Source organism: Strigops habroptila, chromosome 18, assembly GCF_004027225.2.
Source record: "Strigops habroptila isolate Jane chromosome 18, bStrHab1.2.pri, whole genome shotgun sequence".
Lineage (NCBI taxonomy): Eukaryota > Metazoa > Chordata > Aves > Psittaciformes > Psittacidae > Strigops > Strigops habroptila.
Window position 1 is genome coordinate 6,441,414 of NC_044294.2, and position 20,544 is coordinate 6,461,957.

The window sequence follows — 20,544 nt, forward strand, 5'->3', positions numbered from 1 at the left end:
GGGTACCCCGGCCCGGCCCGCACCACAGGCCCCGGCTCGACCTCAAGGACCTCCCCACGCACCCCACACAACAGCCCCCGTCCCCCAGGGAGCGCGGCGGGGAGCGCGCAGAGCCGGGAGGACCGGCCCGGCCCCCACATCCCGCCCGCCACGGCCGAGAACCCACCATTTACCTCAGCCTCCCCGCACCGGGCGGCGGTTTTACGCCCCTTTTGCGACGGCCGGAAAGGAGGTGGGCGGGGGCCGCGAGGCGGGAGGGGCGGAGCGAGGACGGCGCGGGAGCGGCTGAGGTAAAGGTGGGGGGGGCGGTTAAAGAGGTGTCACCGTACGCGGCATTCCCGGTATTCCCGGTCCCGGACACACCACCCGGGTCTCCCCTCAGCGACCCTCCGGTCTCCTTTCGCCTCCCCGTTACCCTCTCCGCGACCCTCCGGTGTCCCCCGGTCTCAGCCGTGGGAGCGCTCCGAGAGACCCCCCAGTTACCTCAGGCGTCCCCCCCGTCAGCCCTAGTTCCCCCATCGCCCTCCCTGCTGCCCCGCTGGCCACCATCGCCCTGCCCCATGGAGCCCCCAGGCCTCCCCTTCCCCTCCTCAGCCTTCCCCCCGCCCTGCTCCCTTCCCTGTCCGCCGTGCCCCGGGCGCCCCCAGTCCCTCCTCATGACCTTGCAGTAACTTCAGTTCCCCGGCTGGAACGTGGGGAGCCGCCTCCCGTGCTCTGCTTCGAGTACTCACGGAGTTTGAGCTGCTTTTCGCAGCTTGGCCAGGTGGGACTGACAGGTAGCGTGTGCTGGACACCGAGCTCCTCAGGGAGCTGCAGGGACAGGCTGCTGTCGCCTTGTGTGCCAGGTTTCTGTACACCCTTATGTCGTGCTGCCTTGTGCCTGGCTCTGCCTGGTTTGGTGCTGTGCCATTCTGCTGCTGAGTAACAGGGGCTTAGTGAGGGCATGGAGATCCTCGCTTCGGCTCTCTGGAAGCTCTCCTCCATATCCAAAAGATTTAATAGCAACTTTTTGGGTGTCTGTACCGAGAAAACACTCCAAATGAGTCATCTATCCTTATCCTGCAGTGGGAACAGCAAAGGTGACACATTTCCTACTTTCTTACTTCTAGTCCTGTGAGGATTAAATCACGTTTAACTGCTGTTTATCAATTTAACCCCGCCAGTAAATTGTGCAGATGAACACATTTAATCCCTTTCTGACTCACCCCCATCCAACCTTCATGTTTACCTCGGAGTGCGCACCACAAATTGCTTTGTCTTTGTTCCTTCAGCAGTAGCTGTTGGAGTATTTTGCTGGAGTGAAAAAGGACTATCCCTTTGTTACAGCTTTATCTCTGCCTGTCTTGCTGCAAAAGCAGGGAGGAGGCGGGTTGACAATCAGGGTGTCAGCAGTAATTTAGACATTTCCCTTTTCCCCACATACTTTGACCATTTTTTCAGCATTATCATTCTGACCAACATTAACTTTCTGCTGTTAATGGTCTTGGCCACCTCTCTGTAGTTTCTATTCCACATGCTCAAGCGTGCGCAGAATGCTGCTGCACACTTCCTGCATTTAAAGAGAAACCTCAGAGATGGTTAAAATCTTCCTTGACTTCCTCTTGATGTTGGTTTGATAATGTCTATCACAGCAGAGATCTGTGATACTCAATCTGGGGCTTAAAAACCCCCTTAGGACACAAAAGTGTTACGTTGCAGAGAGGGGCCAGGCACTGCCATTAGATAATCCATTGGCAAAGGACCTTGTGAAAAAAACAAGGAAGTCGAGTGTGTTTTCTTCCTCACTGTTGAAAACAATAGGACAGGATGAGGTGTTAATAGTAATTTCAGGACCTTCCAACTGGCAAATCACAAGGCAGGTCCATCCTGCCTCCCTGGCATTTGGGATGCCTCCCTATGTGCCTGTGCTTGCCCAGACACCCCATGTTCAGAGCCCTGCAGTGACACGGTGTGTCTGCAGCAGTGTGAAGTTTGGATGGCCTGGGGCAGATGGTGCCACCAGTGTGCCCAGTGCTTTGCAGGGACCAAAGCTTGTGGTTGCCCTCAGGAGAGTGTGAAAAAAGGCTTGATTTCACTGGGGAAATTTAAACAGGAAGGAAGGTGATGGGAGAGGATAAGAATTTAGGGAAGATCTTGACGGAGCTAAGAAAGAATTTAGTGGAGAAAAAATGTACAGAACAGTTTTAAGTGCAAGGAGAAGCGTGTCGGAGGTTGTGTCTGTAAGAGGACCAGAGCTGCAGTTCTCTGACAGAGCCCAAACCAGCTCTGATCTGGGAACCTACCAGCCTGCAGGTACATTCCCAGGGAGAAATCGTGCCTCACCGGAGCTCTCAGGCTACAGCTGAAGCAACCTCACTGCTCTTTAACCTGACCACATGAAAACCACCACAGTTCGTGCCCAGGCCTTAGCTCTGGGCTAAGTGACAGCACAGGTCACAGAGGTGCTCAGTCTTGACTGAGACAGGGCTTCCCTGCAGCAGGGCTTGCTCTGGAGCAGACCTTGCCTGCATGGGCACATCTATCATGTAATCAGAGCAATATCCAGGGGGGAAATTAGGAATAGCTGTTCTGCTTTACTTGAAAGCTTCTCACTTCGAGTTAAATCTTTGTGTAGACAAGTCCTATAAATCAAAGTCTTAAGCCCTGTTTTCCTGCATTTCCACCATCCCACCACACACCAGCTTCACTCCTTACACCACTTGGAATGCAGGAAAACACTGTCAGGCCAACATCTAACCCAACATATCCAACCCAACAGGCAGTCAGCAGCAATGACTAACAGAAGATGGAAAGAAGGAGAAGAAATACAATAGAGTAAGAGGTATCCTGATTATTTTCCTTTATATCTCAAAGATTTAGGAGAAAAATGAAGCAAATGTGGAACTTCAGCAGAAAGATGCCTTTGGATTCCCCGTGAGGTGACACTTCTTTCAATGCCCTTGTTCTCAGGTATGTGGCATACTGGTTGGTTGTTTAGGTTGTTAATACTTAGGGCACTATTAACATTTAAATGCTAAAGGAAAAGTACAATCTAAGCATCAGACTGACTGCTTGGAGTTTTGAACTGCATGCCCAGGCGTGTAACACCTGCAGCAGACAGTGCTGGGCAAGATCTGCATTTCCTTTCAAAATTCCCAATTTATTCACACAAGATTGTGCAGTTACATTCATTACTATTTTTCCTGCATTACAGTCTCAAAATGAAACTCAGCATTAGAGGGCAAATGTTGTGCTTAGGTAAAAATGAAAGCATAAGGGTAAGAGAGCAAGCACCTTTAATTCTATCACTCACTACATCTCCTGTTAGTCTTGGTGCTTCCTATCTCTTTCTTCCTTTTCTCTTGCTCCTTTCTCTGTCTCTCACACTTCAGGCAGTGCCCAGCTCCTGAAGCCTCTCAGTGCTGCACTCCTTGTTCTGTCTCAACATCATTTTGCTTTCCTCACATACTGTTTGATCTTTGTTTGGGTGCCCTTGGATCTGCACTCTTTGTTATTTGCTCTTCCCCTTTGTGCTATTTTATATTCCATTTACAGTCTCCAGATTCAACTGTGCTTAAACACCTTCTGCACTACTCTCCCCAGTGTCAATGTCAGGGAATGCCATCAGTAAAACGGCATCAAACACGAGAAGAGAAGCCTGAGGTGGGATCTCATCAGTGTGGGAGGCTCAGGTGGGATCTCATCTCCCTACCCAAAGGGAGGGTGCAAAGCAGACAGAGCCAGGCTCTTCTCAGTGGTGCCCAGTGCCAGGACCAGCAGCAGTGGGCACAGGTGGAAGCACAGGAAGTTCTGTCTGATCATCAGGAAACACTTTTTCAGTGTGAGGGTGGCTGGGCACTGGCCCAGCTTGCCCAGAGAGGCTGTGGTGTCTCCATCCTTGGGAGATAACTCCAAAGCCATGCTGCACAACTAGCTCTGGGATGGCCCTCCTTGAGCAGGGGGTTGGACAAGATGACCTCCAGAGGTCCTGTCCCACCTCAGCCGTTCTGGGGTTCTGAAATCAGCCCTGTCTAACTTTGTATTTGAAGCCAATAGAAAATTACTTCCCTGTAGCAGCAGGAGCAGAGAGGAGTCACAGCTCGCTCTGTGTGAGCTCACCAGGGTGACACAGCTGCACATAATTGCTCTGAGAGGGCTGGAGGTGCAGACACAGATCAGCTGTCAGGCTGGGACTCATGGAACTGCTCTAGGACAGAGCCATTTCACTCCACTGGAAATACACCTTTTCCTCCCACCTGTAGAAACACGGGTGTAGCTGCTACGCTGCCACCAGGAGTAAGTAGGCCTTGGGTTTGAAGGTTGTGGCTGGTAGCACTCAGCTCATAGATAATCCGTGAGCTTGTTGAAGTGATGCTTATAACAGATGTTGAGTCACCTGGAATGACAGGGAGTGACCGAGTCCAGATATTAAAGCAATTTTAGGTCATTTCCTCCACGTCTGCCCAGTTGGTTGTTAATAGAAGTTGGAGGCTCTACAACAGCCACTATCAGTTCAACTGTCACTACTGGGACGTGTTCTCCATCAGCCTCACTAATTCTACCATGGTGTTATGACATAAAGGTAAGAAGAAAATAGAGTCAGTTATTCACAATGACCCACTTGACCTTATTCTGGCAGCAACAAATGCGGAGACAGGTAGGAAAGTGACAGCACTGGTTTCTTGTCTCATGCTGTTCTAAGACTTTCAGAATTAACATTTCCAGATGTTATTTATGATTGTTTCTGTGCTGTGAAGTTAAATGGTCACTCTGTGTTTGCAGGCCAGCACTGAGAGCAACATCAACTTGCTGTGCTTGAAGCATCAGCCTCTAGAACAGCAAAACCTTTGAGAAATCTTAGTAAACCTTTGGATTTGATTCTTCGCAGTGTTCAGAGTTGGACACCAGTGTTGAAATGTGGTGGTTTCAGCAAGGCCTCTCGTTCTTGCCTGTGGCTTTGGTTGTTTGGTCAGCTGCATCTTTTGTGTTCTCATACATTACTGCAATTATCCTGCACCACGTGGACCCCTTGGTGCCCTACATCAGGTCAGTAACATTCATCCTGTGTCACAGTATTGACTCCTCCTCTCAATTCTTCCCCAACTCCAAACAGCAGTTCTTACCTGACTGCTCCAGTTCTAAAGCTACTGGCTGTTAAGTTATTTGTGTGTAACTCTATTTTGGTGCAGAAATCTAACCTTTAAGCTGTGGCTCTGTGAACGTAGCCTTAAAATGATGATGGACAAGAAAACAGGGGGTGCATCTCCAGCTCTCTGTTCAAAGTATCTTGCTGTTGCACCAGTAAGCCTGTACTATGATCTGTATTCCCAGCTGCATTGCATCAAAGCTGTACATTTAACCTTAGTTTTGGTCTTTCAGTTTTCCAGGTTCTTAATTTCCCTGGTTTTAATACTCTTTATTCACCTTTTATGGAATGGAGATCAATATAAAAGGGATAGCTACAACCAAGTAGGTTCATTCCTTGTTCTAAGGGTGGCATGTTTTCACCATGCTTATTTCTGCAGCTCTGGAAACTAATGAAGTACAGTTTGAACAATGAAAAATTCAGTGAAAAAAAGGATTTTTTTCCATAAACCTGTTTCTTAGACTGAAATAAGTATTTTTACTATAGATAGATACATATCACTCCATTTATCTCTTCCAGTGACACAGGGACAACACCACCTGAGAGATGCTTATTTGGGATCATGTTAAATATTTCGGCTTTCTTGGGTGAGTACAGGAAGCTGCCCTGGCTGAACTGCAGCAATTGTGGAGTGCACACAGCTTTAAACCACTTCATTTCCTTACTCAGGTCATTAAACAGCCCATAATTCACAATCAAAACCTAAATTCTAAGCAATCAATCTTCATTCTCTGCAGATTCCGAGGGAAAGTGTTTGTCAGGGATGTTACCCACATCCAGCGTGACAACTGCAGAGTCCAGAAGGCTAAAAATGCATTTAAAATCCCAACAGAGTAGTAAAAGAAATAGAAATGCAAATGCAAGGCAGTCACCTTGTGCTGTGGTTGCAGAGAGGGGGAAGAACCACCTGGTATGTCTTTCAAATGAAAGAGAACAGCAAAATGCAGTAAGTTGACGTGTTTGCCATGATATTATTTCAGTTTTACCTTCCAGATTCCCAGCTTTCCCATCTCAGGCTGCCATAAGACAGTTTTGCATTATAAATAACTACCTCTGTCACTCAGCATCTTCCCAGATCAAACAGGACAGTCTGTTCCTCAGATGAGTATCTTCCTGCTCTGGGTTCTTTGTTAACAGGTATGGCAACCATGTACGTCCGCTACAAACAAGTTTATGCTTTGAATCCAGAAAGACCCAGGATCCTGAGGCTTAACAAGATTGGCCTCACTCTAGGCCTGCTGAGCTGCTTTGGACTTTGCATCATTGCAAATTTCCAGGTATGTGCTTTGCCTGCAGTGTTCTGGGGCAAACCTGGCTTTTGTCAAATGCCCTCCAGAAAACACTTTAAACCCCCCAAGGTTTGGTTTATAATTTCTTACTTATTTCTTATTTGCTTTATCCACGGGGGCATTTCAAAACCCCACAAGTTTGGCAGAAAGCAAACAGCAGACTCACCTTGGGGCTCCTTATAGGAGCTTTGAAAGTTCCAGATTCAAAGGCCACAACTATAGCGTATACATTGCCTCAAGAGAATCAGGTTATCAAAAACTTGTTACAACTGGAAGTAAACCAAGTAAAACTGAACCACCCAACCTCACCAGGAGCCCAGCCCTGAAAAATCTGCCCTCTTAGGTATAGTTTCCTTCAAACCTGTGCAATGAAGGTTACTGCAGTGTCAACCAGCTTTTGAATTTCTCCATCCCAGTGTCTCTTACTTTGTTTTTCTCCCCAGTACTTCCCACCTCCTCCTCCAAAACATAATCTGATGTTCTCACACCATCAGCAGGGCCACATTCTGCATCGCTGGCTGTTACATGCAGGACAGTTGTACAGTTACCAGCCACGTTCCATTAATTACCTGCTGGATTTGGGGGCTCCGTGGCGGTGCCTTTAGCCACTAGAGGATGCAGTGTCACTGTGCTCTCCTGCTGGATTAGGGCCAGGGAAAAGCAAAGAGGAAAAGCTCCTGGAAAGCTCCACCTTTTTCCCTTCTTTTCCCCTAGCACAGCTCCCCAAGTGCTTCAGCAGCCCCTGCAGCTCTTATAAATGCCCATAGTTAAGATGACCTGTAACTTAGCCCCAAGAGCTTAACAAAAGCAGCAGTACAGGGGGCTGCAGGTACTGGCTTCCAGCTGGCTTTGTGCAGGGTTTCCAAGAAGAATCTTCTAAATACCAGCATGTTCCAGAACTGCTTAGGTTGGGCTGTGAGAAGGTGATGGAGTGGGTGGAATGCCAAAGGTTTACAGGGGAAAGAGTTCTCAGAGTTTAAAATGAAAGCAGGTTCTGTACAAGCAGTGCTTTCCTTCCCTAGAAATGTATTCTGTACTACATCCACGTGCTTGGAGCCTGCCTGACATTTGGAGTAGGAGCCATTTACATGCTCGTTCAAACCGTCCTGTCCTACCTGATGCAGCCAGAACTTCACAGCAAAGACATCTTCTGGATCCGTCTGAGCGTGTCACTCTGGTGCTGGTCAAGCATCGTGAGCAGTATCCTTTGCTGTGCTGCAAAGCAGCCTTCACAGATGGCAGGGTTTGCACCTACATGAATTTAACCTACCAACAGGGCAGGCTGCGCCACAGAAGGCCTGATCTTTTCACACATACAGCTTGCACCACACTATCTGTTCATGGTCTGGGAGCTTGAGGAAGAAGGGAACCATCAGGTTAAGCCCACAAGTGAGACTGGATAGTAAGAATAGGTAAGAGGGGTGGTTACCACCCTTCCTCCTCTCCTTCTGCACACCAGAGACTGAAAATGGCAAAAATAAGAGTTTATCCCAGAGATCTGACTGCAGGATATGGAACATGGGGAGAAAGGGAAGTGAATCATAGAATCATAGGATAGTAAGGGTTGGAAAGGACCTTAAGATCATCTAGTTCCAACCCCCCTGCCATGGGCAGGGACACCTTGCCCTAAACCATGTGGCCCAAGGCTCTGTCCAACCTGGCCTTGAACACCACCAGGGATGGAGCATCCACAACCTCCCTGGGCAACCCATTCCAGTGCTTCACCACCCTCACTGTAAAGAACTTCTTCCTTATATCTAATCTAAACTTCCCCTGTTTAAGTTTGAACCCATTACCCCTTGTCCTACCACTACAGTCCCTAAGGAAGAGTCCCTCCCCAGCATCCTTGTAGCCCCCTTCAGACACTGGAAGCTGCTCTGAGGTCTCCACGCAGCTTCTCTTCTCCAGGCTGAACAGCCCCAACTCTCTCAGCCTGTCTTCATGTGGGAGGTGCTCCAGCCCTCTTATCATCCTCGTGGCCTCCTCTGGACTCGCTCCAACAGCTCCATGTCCTTTTTATGTTGAGGACACCAGAACTGCACACAGTACTCCAAGTGAGGTCTCACGAGAGCAGAGCAGAGGGGCAGGATCACCTCCTTCGACCTGCTGGTCACGCTTCTTTTGATGCAGCCCAGGACACGGTTGGTTTCTGGGCTGCAAGCGCACACTGAAGCCGGCTCATGTTAAGCTTCTCGTCAACCAACACCCCCAAGTCCTTCTCTGCAGGGCTGCTCTGAATGTCTTCTCCACCCAACCTGTAGCAGTGCCTGGGATTGCCCCGACCCAGGTGTAGGACCTTACACCTGTGGACTGAAGAGATAAGTGGTTTTAATGGGGAAGAGGGAGAGGAAGGCAGGTAGGAAATAAAAGTGCCTGTTCCCTGGTGACAGGAATGCAGCAACTTTTATAGTTGGATACCACTACAAGAGAAGTACAGATGTAGCATACGAGAAAATACACAACCCTGGCCACCGGCAGCAGTGCTGCAGTGCCAGCTGGCTCCCAGAGCAGTGCTGGCATTTGTCAGAGAGACAGTTCAGGAGCATATTGGCAAGGTTGATCCAGAAGATACATTTCACCTCTAATCTCCTCCCCTGCTCATCGTACAGTTCAAAAGACAAGATGTTTCTGACTGGCATTCCCTACAACCTTCCCTCAGCTCTGGAATCCATCATCTCCCTTAACTTTGAATTCGGAGTGCTGGAGGCAGCTGTGGGTTTTACAGAAACATGGGCAAGCCCATGCAGAAGGAGAAGCCTTTTTCTTGGCCAGAATCATTTAACCATCAGGGCACTGCACCTCTGCAGTTCCTCTGCTCACCCCGATGGACCTAAACATTGTAGTTTGACAATTAGGACTCAGTTTTCTGTCAAACAGGACAACACTAAAGCTTTCAGATTCCCATCCCAAAGACAGTAACTCAGTGCAGAAGTCAGTTAAATGCTGTCCCTTCTGCAGCTGAATCAAGGCCACCGGTTTAATCCAATTCCACTTATTTCTAGGCTGGCAGCCAAAACTAACACTAAACCTTACGGCCCATTTCCCAGTGATAGATCATCTCACTGGGCTCCCATTCCTCCTAATCCAAGATTATACAGCCTGAACTAGTCAGATGAGAGGCAACAGGGAGGCACAGGCTGGTTATCTTTAGAAGCAAGAAGGGCCCTTACCTGCTGAGGAGGCTTGACACAGAGCAAGGAAATCATCTGTGAGATGGAGAACTGCCATCCCGAGCAGAAACTTGTGCTAGAGAAGAACAAGATTTTCGGTTTTGAAATATTAGGAGCCAGATACAATTGGGGAGAGTGAAATGGAACAATATGATCTGCTGCAAGATAAGATCCTTTTACAGATACCTCAAACCCACAAACCCCAAATCTATAGAGGTTTTCTGAACTGGTGTGGTCTAACCAAAATGAGAGGGAAGTAAAGCTGTAGAAAAAATTATGTGTGCATACAAGGTATGGAAGGGGAAGAAAAGGGAAGTTGTCAGTGTCTTCTACATTAACAGCTCATAATGTAATAAGGGAGATACGGTGACAGAGAGAAGTCTGTGGCTGTGGGTGAAATAGTTGTAACTGGTACTGGAGGACAGAAGGAAACGTACATCTTGTATCAGCACCAGTGTGGCAGCAGGGCCAGGGCAGTGACTGTCCCCCTGTGCTGGGCACTGGTGAGGCTGCACCTTGAATCCTGTGTCAGTTCTGGGCCCCTCACTGCAAGAGAGACATTGAGGTGCTGGAGCGGGGCCAGAGAAGGGCACCGGAGCTGGTGCAGGGCCTGGAGCACAAGTGTGATGAGGAACGGCTGAGGGACCTGGGGGGTTTAGTCTGGAGAAGAGAAGGCTCAGGGGGGACCTTCTCGCTCTCTGCAACTGCCTGACAGGAGGATGGAGCCAGGAGGGGGCTGCTCTCTGCTCCCAAGGAACAAGGGATGGGACAAGAGGAAACGGCCTCAAGCTGCCCCAGGGGAGGTTTAGATGGAGCTGAGGAACAATTCCTTCCCCAAAGGGTGCTCAGGCATTGGAACAGGCTGCCCAGGGCAGTGCTGGAGTCACCATCCCTGAAGGGATTTAAAAGACGTGGCACTGTGGGACGTGGGTTAGTGGTGGCCTTGACAGTGCTGGGGAACAGTTGGACTCGATCATCTTATAGATGATTTCCAACCTAAATGATTCCATAAAAAGACTGCTGCTGCTCTGGAGTGAAGCAGCAGAACGGCCAGCACAGCAAGGGCAAAGCAGTCAGGTGCCTCCTGTGGCGAGGGGAGGATGGGAGCCAGTTATTTGTGGATCAGGCTGGTTGAATTCCTTCTGTTGCAGCAGTGACTCAGGCAGGTAACGCACAGCTACTAAAGGTGTACGTTTTAATTAGCAGGGAACTGGGTATCTTGCATTCAGTAACCAGAGCTCCCTGGAGCACTCTCATCCATTTTTTAAGAAGCTTTGGAAGTCTGGGTTTTCAGAGCCATGTTTGTGTCAGGAAGTTCAGCCTTGTTCACCACCAGAATTAACCTTTCGAGCAGGAGGCTCTTGATGCTTTTAATCTCATTAATGATTGAAGAAAATGATATCTTAATCTTATGAGAATCAGATGTTCTATAACTGAATGCTCCAGGTTTCATTGGTGAGGGAAGGTGAGCTACATCAGCTTTCCTTACTTACATGCTGAAGTGACAGAGTTCCCATCCATAACCCACATGTCAGGAATTCCAGGTGGCTGAGAAGCTGAAAAGCAATCGCGGAAAGAGGCACTCTCAGCCTGGAAAATACCTCTGAAACTAAAGCGAAATACTAAGTATTCACATTTTATCATCTTTTAAGTGCTTTCATAAGGATGCTCTGTGTGACCAAGGAGGTGAAACAAGATACAGAGAACAAAGAGAATGGGTTTAGATTAGAATGAACCTTTTAATGCAACAGGAGCTGGTTGGTTGGAACAACCTGCAAGTGGAAGGGGATGATGTGAAGCGGTTCCTGACACCATTCTCTTCATTATCCTCTGGAGACCTTGTGGAAAACATGCTGGAATCTCCTTAGAGCCTCAGCCTGACACAATCCAGAGCAGAGTCTGAAATGTTTCATTGCTCATTCTTGGTCTTGAATCTTCCTTAATGTGTTTCTTCACAGTGTTTGTTTCCTCAGTTGTCTTATACAGTGGCCTGTATGGAACAAATCTTGTGCAGAAGTTGCACTGGGACCCACAGGAAAAAGTAAGTGATTGAGTGGAGAAACTAAACCCAGCACAAAATCCCACTCCAGTTTCAGATGCTTTGGGGCATTTACTGCAGTTGTGTTCACATGCTTGGGGTGGGGAAGGGCAAGTGAGCTGAGCCAGTGTGCAGCTACTTGCTGAACTTCTGCTTTGAGCAAAACAGCTGCAGCTTCAAGTGTTGATTTAAACTGATCTCACCCCTGGGCAGGAATTGAACTGTCAAACCACCAACCTGCCTGCTCTGTGCTGGGCAGGGACCCCACTCAGTGTTACATGGTGACTGTCCATAGTGAGCCTCACGTACCAGCTGCTTGGGGTGAAGCAGAGCTCCTGCTGCTGCCTGCTGGAGTCAGGAGGTGAAGGGTTCTGCCACTGAGGTGGGGAGTGCTGGGCAGAGGGAGATGCTGAGTGTGACAGAGAAAGGGCACATGGGTCTTAACAGCTCTACTGGTCTACCTGACCCTCCTTATCGTCTGCAGGCACTGCTGGAGGTGCAGCACTAACTGCAGGCTGGTTTTGAGGGCTATTCCCAGCCCTCCCTTTATTTAAAGCATAAGGAGCCTCTCAGAGGTCTGTGGACAACCAAAGGAGAGCCTTGAACCTCACCTTTATAACGAGGTTTTGCTGTTGGTCATGCTCTGGATTGAGCCTGCAGGTTTTGCAGGCAGGCAGCAGATTCCCACTGGGGCCATCCCAGTTTTGTGGAGCAGCCATTTCCTGGTCATTCTCATTCTTCTGCTCCAGACTCTGGACACACTAAGCTTTGCTCTCCAAAGGGAGTAGTCGTGGTTGTGGGATGTCGTATGTACGAGCCATCTTTGTGCCATTGCAGGTTCAAGAGGAGGTTTTCACACTGATTCATTTTTCCCTCCTCCTGCTATCACACAGGGCTACACAGCTCACATCATCAGCACTGTCTCTGAGTGGTCGCTGGCATTCTCCTTCCTCAGCTTTTTCCTCACCTACATCCAAGACTTTCAGGTAAAACAAAGTTCTCATTACGTGCTCTGCTTCTCCAAGCTCTAAACAGCCCAACGTGATGCAAGATGGGCTGCCTTGTGTTAACGGTCATGAAGAGCATTGTGCAGTCCTCACCTCCTCAGCAGGACCTACCCCTGCTGGCTTAGCACCCAGATACCCAGCATCAGATGGGCTTCAACCAGGTCCACTTCATAGAATCCCAGCCTGGTTTGGGTTGAAGGGATCTTAAAGCTCCTCCAGCTCCAACCCCCTGCCCCGGGCAGGGACACCTTCCACTAGAGCAGGTTGCTCCAAGCCCCTGTGTCCAACCTGGCCTTGAACACTGCCAGGGATGGGGCAGCCACAGCTTCTCTGGGCACCCTGTGCCAGCGCCTCAGCACCCTCACAGGGAACAGCTTCTGCCTCAGAGCTCATCTCAATCTCCCCTCTGGCAGGTTAAAGCCATTCCCCTTGGCCTGTCCCTACAGGCCCTTGTCCAAAGCCCCTCTCCAGGGTTCCTGGAGCTCCTTTAGGCACTGGAGCTGCTCTAAGGTCTCCCCTTCAGGAGCCTTCTCTTCTCCAGGCTGCCCCAGCCCAGCTCTCTCAGCCTGGCTCCAGAGCAGAGCTGCTCCAGCCCTCGCAGCAGCTCCGGGGCCTCCTCTGGCCTCGCTCCAACAGCTCCACGTCCCTCTGGTGTTGCTGCCCCAGAGCTGGATCAGGACTGCAGGGGGGGTCTCCCCAGAGCGCAGCAGAGGGGCAGGATCCCCTCCCTGACCTGCTGCTCCCCCTCTGGGGGTGCAGCCCAGCACCCGAGATCACATGCGAGACCTGTCACAGTCAGGGGGACGTTTGCTCCAGGATCGCAACTGCTGGAGTCGGTCCAGGAGAACAGTTTGGGAGTCAGCCTTGTAGTTCTGGAGCTGATCTGCATTTTGGTGTTTCACGTGTCCTGAAGCAGCTCTGTCCCTGTGCCCAGGCAGGGACAGAGCTGCCAACTCCGGTCCTTCCCTTTCTCCTGCACAGAAAATCTCCCTGCGCACGGCCGTGAGCCTGCACGGACGGACCCTTCACAACACCCCACCGAGCTTCGGGGCCGAGGAGCAGACTCTGCTGGTAGCTGGGAGCATCTAATGAAGGCAAAGAGAACGTGTTCTCTGCAGAACTCAGGAATTCCATAGCAATAACACTTGCTGTTTCTAAGCACTTATTTTATACAAACACACATGAAGGGATTGTGTTGCACTTGACAGGAAGGGCTTTGCCATTAACCCCGCAGCAATGCACGTGTTAGCAGTACTGTGACCGAGCCTGGAACATTTCCGCACATGCCAATGTCATGGAAGAATTAAATGAAGGTTATTAAAGAGTTGTGTCTCCTCATAGCTTCCACCATCCCCAGCCTGCCCTCCCTCAGCCCTGTGCCCTCCTCTCTCCAGCATTCCTCTGGCCAAGTCCCTTTGGATGCACAGAGCACCCAGCCTAGAGCCGGGCTCTCCTCCTGCCATGCCCCCGCTCCCCCATGTGCATGACCTGCACCATGCTGGAGCAGCACAGACCCTAAAGCCACCTCCTGTGAGCAACCCACAAGGAAATCTGCCTTCACACCACACCTTCCTCAGAGGAAGCTTGGCCAGCTCTCCTATTGCTGGAAGGGCAGCCACATGTTTGCTCCTGAACAGGAGCCCCGAGGAGCAGCAGTAGGAGCCTGGGAAAGCTGCTCCAAGGCCAAACCACTCTGAATTCCCCCTTTCCCCTCCTCTTCCTGGTAACTGCTGGAGCTGAGGGATGGGTTCACCAGGAGCCCACATGCAGTGTTCCAGTGCACAGCTCCTGGGAGAGCCATGCTCGTGGCTGCGTCCCATCCACTCAAGCACTGACTCAAGAGGCACAGAGTGTGACACACGGCCCTGTAGCGCTGACATCCCCAGTGCTCCCCGAGCCAGCCTCCAACCCAAGAGCCAACTGCTCCCTCCTCTGGTGTTAGCCTTGACCTTGCAGCTCACAGACCTGCTCCAGAGGTTGAGCTCCACACGGTCAGCGCTCGGCGCGCCGGGCACGTGCCAGGGTGTTCATATGGAGTGTGTGTGCAGGGACAGCCTCCTCCACATGCCAGCCGTGTCCGGACCAAGCTGGGAACCTTACAAACACACCTTTGCTCCAGCTCTGCCCAAGTACAGCAAGTTCAACCTCAGAGCATCAAACTCTGTTTAACCACCTCCTCCCCTCTCCATTCTTTTCCAAGGGACAGGGATGAGCAGCACCCAGGAACAGCTTCATGCTCCTCACCAACTGCTCCAGAGCTACATACCCCATTGAATCGCTGCCTCGTTCTCCCCCTCAGTCCCACCAACACAGAAGAATCCTGAGGGCTGGGCCAGGTCCTGCCTCTCCTGCTGCAGACTCTCGATGGGCAGCTCCCTGCAGGGAGCTGGGCATAGTCAGGCTGTGCTGGCTGAGGACTCAAGCAGCCAACCCAAGGAGCTGCCTCCTTCACTGCTACAGGACTTACAGACCCCCGAGGCCATTAATAAACCTTCATTGCTCTGACCAGCCTCACCTGGGACCTCCTCACACACCCTCTGCCCATGGGCCAGGAGCTCCACGTGAGCCCAGCCATGAGCACCCTTCAGCTCTGTCCCAGCTTTACTCTGTGGACAGACCTCAGACCCACGCTGTATCCTCCAACCTCACCTCCTCCATGGACCTTAGTCCTGTTTCCGGCCCCATCTCCTGCTGCTCCTGACTGAACACCTTGGACAGACCCAGAACCTCCCTGTTCTTGTCACCTTGCTGGGGCTCTCCATGACCCTGTCACCAGCCAACCCAGCCCAGCTCCCTCATTGCTGAGGGTGCTGCCCATGCCCAGCTGACCCCCACCTCATCCTTCTGTGGGGAGCAGCCCAATTCCTGCTGCTCCCTACAAGGTGAGATGATTCAGTCAACTCCCATTGAGTTCATCAGCATTTCCTCACTGCGACGAGGCTGCAGCCACACTTGATTCATACAAAAGAAGTGTGAGCAAGTTAAGGGAGGGGATCCTGCCCCTCTGCTGCGCTCTGGGGAGACCCCCCCTGCAGTCCTGATCCAGCTCTGGGGCAACAGCACCAGAGGGACATGGAGCTGTTGGAGCGAGGCCAGAGGAGGCCCCGGAGCTGCTGTGAGGGCTGGAGCAGCTCTGCTCTGGAGCCAGGCTGAGAGAGCTGGGCTGGGGCAGCCTGGACGGGGCTTGGAGCAACCTGCTCTAGTGGAAGGTGTCCCTGCCCGTGGCAGGGGGTTGGAACTGGAGGAGCTTTAAGCTCCCTTCAACCCAAACCATTCCATGATCTATGATTCTTGTCCTGTCAGTTCTTGTGAACTTGCTCTTCCTCTACTCCTGGGCTGTCTGCAGTGAACTTACAGGCTTGGGATAGAGAAATTGCCACCTAAATGACACCAGTGTCTTGTGAGACCATAACTGGAAACAGGGGCTGACTTCCTCACGTGCTTGGTGTGCACAGTGGCTCTGTAGCGTTACATGACTGCAAGGACAGCAAGGACGGAGGCATCTGCCAGCAGCTGGGCTCCGGAGACGAAGCACACCGAGGAGTCACAGCCCTCTTGCCACGACTGCCGGGAATGCCGACACAGGACATGTAGTAACGATGGAGGGAAGCCTGTGAGCGGCACCATCCAGCAGCCACCGAGCCCTTGGGGAGTCCTCGCCCTACCATGGACAGCTCCGGTCTGTCAGGTCGCATCAAGCTTAAACACCCCTTGTCCTGTGGGAGAGGTGGGGTACGAAGCGGGAGGGATTTCCACCCAAAGCCAAACGGGAGCTGCCAGCCTGTGGGGAGGAGATGTGGAGGGAAGATGTGGTAAAGATGGGAAGGAAAAAGCCAACAGAGAACATGGCAAGTACCGAGCGGTGCCTCGAGAGGACAGGGCAGGAGCTTGCGGTGTTACACGAGGGAACTGTTCCAGCTGACGCATCCTTCATGCACCGAAACATGCATCTCAACGGTTTGTTTGGGGGGTTTATTATTATTTAAGGAAAAAGTATTAGCAAATGAGGCCGCCATCGATTCAAAACGAGAATTAACAGGGTTGGCCCAAGGGCAACGTGTCTGCAAGTCCCTGAGCCTGCTCAGAGAGCAAACATGTGAAACCTGGCACAGCAAGACTTGCAGGGGATGGAGGAAAGAAGCCTTGGATAACCTCAGCTTGCATCCAAGCGAGCAGGTGACTTAAGGGACAACAAACCAGGAGGAATTCTGCCAGGAGGTTTTTGGGATCAAGGTGGAGAAAGAGTCCTCAAAGAAAAGTGTCTCAGAAAAGCATTCAGATGTGGACACCCACGACCAGCACAGAAGAGCCCATAAAGCTCCCATCCTGCCGTCACAGGGAGCTGACAGATCCCTGTGAATGGAGACGTTGGTAAGACGTTTCAGAGCAAAGTGAGGCAGAGTAACGGGTTTATGAATGAACAGGATGATACTCTCCCATTCAAACAGATGTAAGATGTAAGAGCTGAAGTAAGTTCTCACTGAGAACTGCTGTGGTACCAGAGGAAGGAGAGTGGCAAATACACTACCACTGTTTTGAAGCATTCCCATCACGTGGAGCCACAAGAGCTGCACTTCCTTGTCCACACCAACAAAACCAGGTAGAAACCATGGTAGAACCAGAATGATGGAACAGCCACGCTGGACCATGTAGGAAGAGGTTGAGACATTGCAGCAACAATGCAGTAAGTTGCAGTGGGAGATCTAGTGGAGATCCTGGAGATGAAACCCCTCCCTCACAAGGACAGGCAGGTACCAAGGGAGGTGGCCGCATGGCCTGGCTGGAAGGTGCCAAGATGCTGGTATCCAGCTGGTGTCCGTTGTTGTGTGCTGTGACCTGGAGGATGACACCAGCTTCCAAATCCTCCTCACACCTCCCGGCTGGTTCTGATTTTGGCCACTGCATAAGGGCTTTGACAGTACCTTTCCATGCCCTTTAGGAGCTGACAGATTGATCTCTTTGTCCATCCTTCCTCATTTGTGTGGACCATCTGGATTTACTTACTATCCTTTCTCTTCTTATGTGGGTGCCTTGTGACTCCAGCTCCATCTTCCCACCCTCACCTCTTAAAGGCCTGAGCTTTCATTTTGATCTGTTGTCTTTGTTTATTCTGTCATTAGTGTCCTGAGCTGGAGATCAGCAGCACCTACAAACACATGTCCTGGGGTGTTCCTCAATGGAAGGCAGAAGCCCCAGATACTCCTCTTGGAGCTGGTACTCTTCAACATTTCACATTTAGAAATCCCAGCCTGGTTTGTGTTGGAGGGACCTTAAAGCTCCTCCAGTTCCAGCCCCTGCCCCGGGCAGGGACACCTTCCACTAGAGCAGGTTGCTCCAAGCCCCTGTGTCCAACCTGGCCTTGAACACTGCCAGGGATGGGGCAGCCACAGCTTCTCTGGGCACCCTGTGCCAGTGTCCCACCACCCTCATAATGAAGATCTTCTTCCTAATATCTCATCAAACTCTTCCCTCTTCCAGTTGGAAGCTGTTTCTCCTCATCTCATCCTTACAGGCCCTTGTCCAAAGCCCCTCTCCAGGTTTCCTGGAGCCCCTTTAGGCACTGGAGCTGCTCTAAGGTCTCCCCTTCAGGAGCTTTCTCTTCTCCAGGCTGACCCAGCCCAGCTCTCTCAGCCTGGCTCCAGAGCAGAGGTGGTCATTTCTGTGATCATTGTATCTTTGTACTCTTCTAGGCAGCCACTATTAGTCTCCATTCTGATTTCCTTCCCCATCTTGGTCTCTGTGGGGAGACAATGATGGGCTGGATGGATCTTCAGACTAACCCAGCACTGACTTAGGCTTTCATGTCGTGCTTTTGAAAGCAGCGCCACCTCCCTTTCCATTTGCCAGAAGCCTTCTTCAGGCTGCGCTGTAGCTGCTCTGCGCTAGATCCCAGATCCACAGAGGACACGTAGGGCTCTGCCAAATTCAGCCTCGGCAGATGCTCCCGCTGCCAACCGCGCCATGCGAAATGGGTCACAATCTGTCCACCCAAATCCCACCACTGGAGGAAAGTCAGAGTCAGTTCAACGCGCTCCAAACCAGTCTGAAAGCTGAACCTGCACATCCCCCTGGCAAGTAGCTGCAGATACTTCTGGTATTTGTGCACAGCTCCACTCACAGCAGCTGCCTGCGGCTTGCCAGGGACAGCCTGGACCTGATGGAAGAGGGTGGCCTCTTCGCTACGTATGGCTGGGTCGTCATTCTTGGAGGCATTTAAAAACCGTGTAGATGTGGTGCTTGGGGACACGGTTTAGGGGTGGCTTCATGGTTGGACTTGATCTTAAGGGTCTTTTCCAACCTAAATGATTCTGTGGTTCTATAAAAGGCTGGGACAGCCCTCTGTGAAGATTTGGGTCCTCATACGGACGTGCCTGTGCTGGGGTGGGTTGTCCTTTAGCTGGAAGGTAACACACGGATAGCTCTGGCCAGATACTCCAAGTCACCAGGTTGGGCTGATGGTGGTATCATCTTTGCTTCCCGACCTGTTCTGTCCAGCACTCACTGGCACCTCTGCTCTTCCAATCCAGAAACCCCTAAATGGTCTCCCACTGATTCTTCCTGAATATTTACTTGGAAGTAAGTTTGAATTCACAGCCTAAATCTATGGATTCCATATGGCGAGTATCTGCAATGCCTTCCACCAGCTAAGCTGCACACAGGGCCGGCTGCCAACGACTTTCACTCCCGAGGCTGCAGGCAGCATTCCCAGGACTCCAGCTTCCCTGTCACAAACTGCCAATGGATCATAGGATGAGCAGTGCAGGAAAGCAGAATCTGTGCTACAGATGATGTGTCTGGATGAGGAGCAGTTCCAACAACCTGCAACAGCCTTGGCTGGTGGTGAAGTCCCTTCGCTCCTGCTGTTGGTGCAACCTTCCCACGTCAGGCCACCAAGGGGCTTCTCTTGGATCTCAGTGATGCTTTCAACTCTGCATTGATGTTGTTCCAAGACAGACATCTCCTTCTCTTCATAGATGGCTTGGCTTCGTCTTGCTGAATTACATCAAGTGTTTCCCATCACTAGGAACCAGCCCATTCACTTCCTTCCACCAAATCCCACTGGCCACATTTCTTCAGTGCACTTTTCTTCTTGCAGTGAGGATCCTCCTCTGAATTTTCAGTATCTGACCCTTGTCTCTAGAGAAAACTCAGGCTAATGGACCACTTTGTGAGGATAAAAGAGGTTCTGGAAGAGAGGTGCTGGTGTGTCGTGGAGTGTCAAACCTGGAACCTTTCCAGCGAAAGGAGAGTTTAAGTGAACTCGGATTCATTGATTTCTTTGGAGATCATTGGAAAATAGAGGAAAGACTTTGCCAGAAGACAGGAGAGGTGAGTGATGGCGGTTGGAAGAGCATCACAACAGGTGACTGCAGCACCAGACCCAAGACATAAGGCCGCTTCTACCTCCTTCTGATTGCCACCCATCGTGTCGGATCCGGCTGGGATGGAGTTAATGTTCTTCAGAGCAGCCCGTGGGGTGCTTTGGATTTGTGAAGGCAACTGTTGAGAACACACCACGTTTTGGTGTTTTGGCTATTGCTGAACAGCACTTGCATGGCATCAAGACCTTCACTTTTGTTCTCACTCTGCATCCCTCCAGCAAGCAGGCTGGGGATGGACAAGCTGGAAATGGACGTTCCATACATCGTCATACTCAGCAAATCAAAGCTTCGCGAATGGAGGAGGATGCAGGGACATTTATGGTTACAGTACTTGTCTTCCCAAGTAAATGTTATGCACAAGAGACCCAGGAAATGGTGAAACCTCTGCCTGCTGCCAGGACCCGCTCATTAAATCCCTTATTTTGCTTTCCCCACACACAGCTTTGAACCTGTTCAACTGTCTTTATCTCCATGCCCAAGTTTGTCTGTCTTCTCTTTTCTCCCCATCCTGCAGCTGGGGAGGTGCAACCTGA

General features: G+C 50.9%; 2 protein-coding genes across 4 annotated transcripts in view; one reads left to right on the forward strand and one right to left on the reverse strand.

The window, feature by feature from the left end:
• Positions 1-274, reverse strand: part of CEPT1 (choline/ethanolamine phosphotransferase 1) — a 31,694-nt gene extending 31,420 nt beyond the window's left edge. For both annotated transcript variants that reach the window (XM_030473484.1, XM_030473482.1), the window contains exon 1: positions 174-274. The gene's annotated coding sequence lies outside the window, so the exon portion shown is untranslated. The remainder of the gene's footprint in view (positions 1-173) is intronic.
• Positions 239-13,953, forward strand: DRAM2 (DNA damage regulated autophagy modulator 2). 2 transcript variants are annotated; one of them, XM_030473486.2, is made up of 9 exons: positions 239-290; positions 2,854-2,949; positions 4,868-5,025; positions 5,645-5,712; positions 6,263-6,402; positions 7,437-7,614; positions 11,543-11,625; positions 12,516-12,608; positions 13,611-13,953. In XM_030473486.2, exons 3-9 carry the CDS (start codon positions 4,895-4,897, stop codon positions 13,716-13,718), a joined length of 801 nt encoding a protein of 266 aa, XP_030329346.1. In that variant the 5' UTR covers positions 239-290; positions 2,854-2,949; positions 4,868-4,894; the 3' UTR covers positions 13,719-13,953. The 2 variants fall into 2 exon arrangements, with proteins under 2 accessions (XP_030329346.1, XP_030329347.1); XM_030473487.1 differs by having other exon boundaries at positions 247-290; positions 4,762-5,025.
• The last annotated feature ends 6,591 nt before the right edge of the window (positions 13,954-20,544 follow it).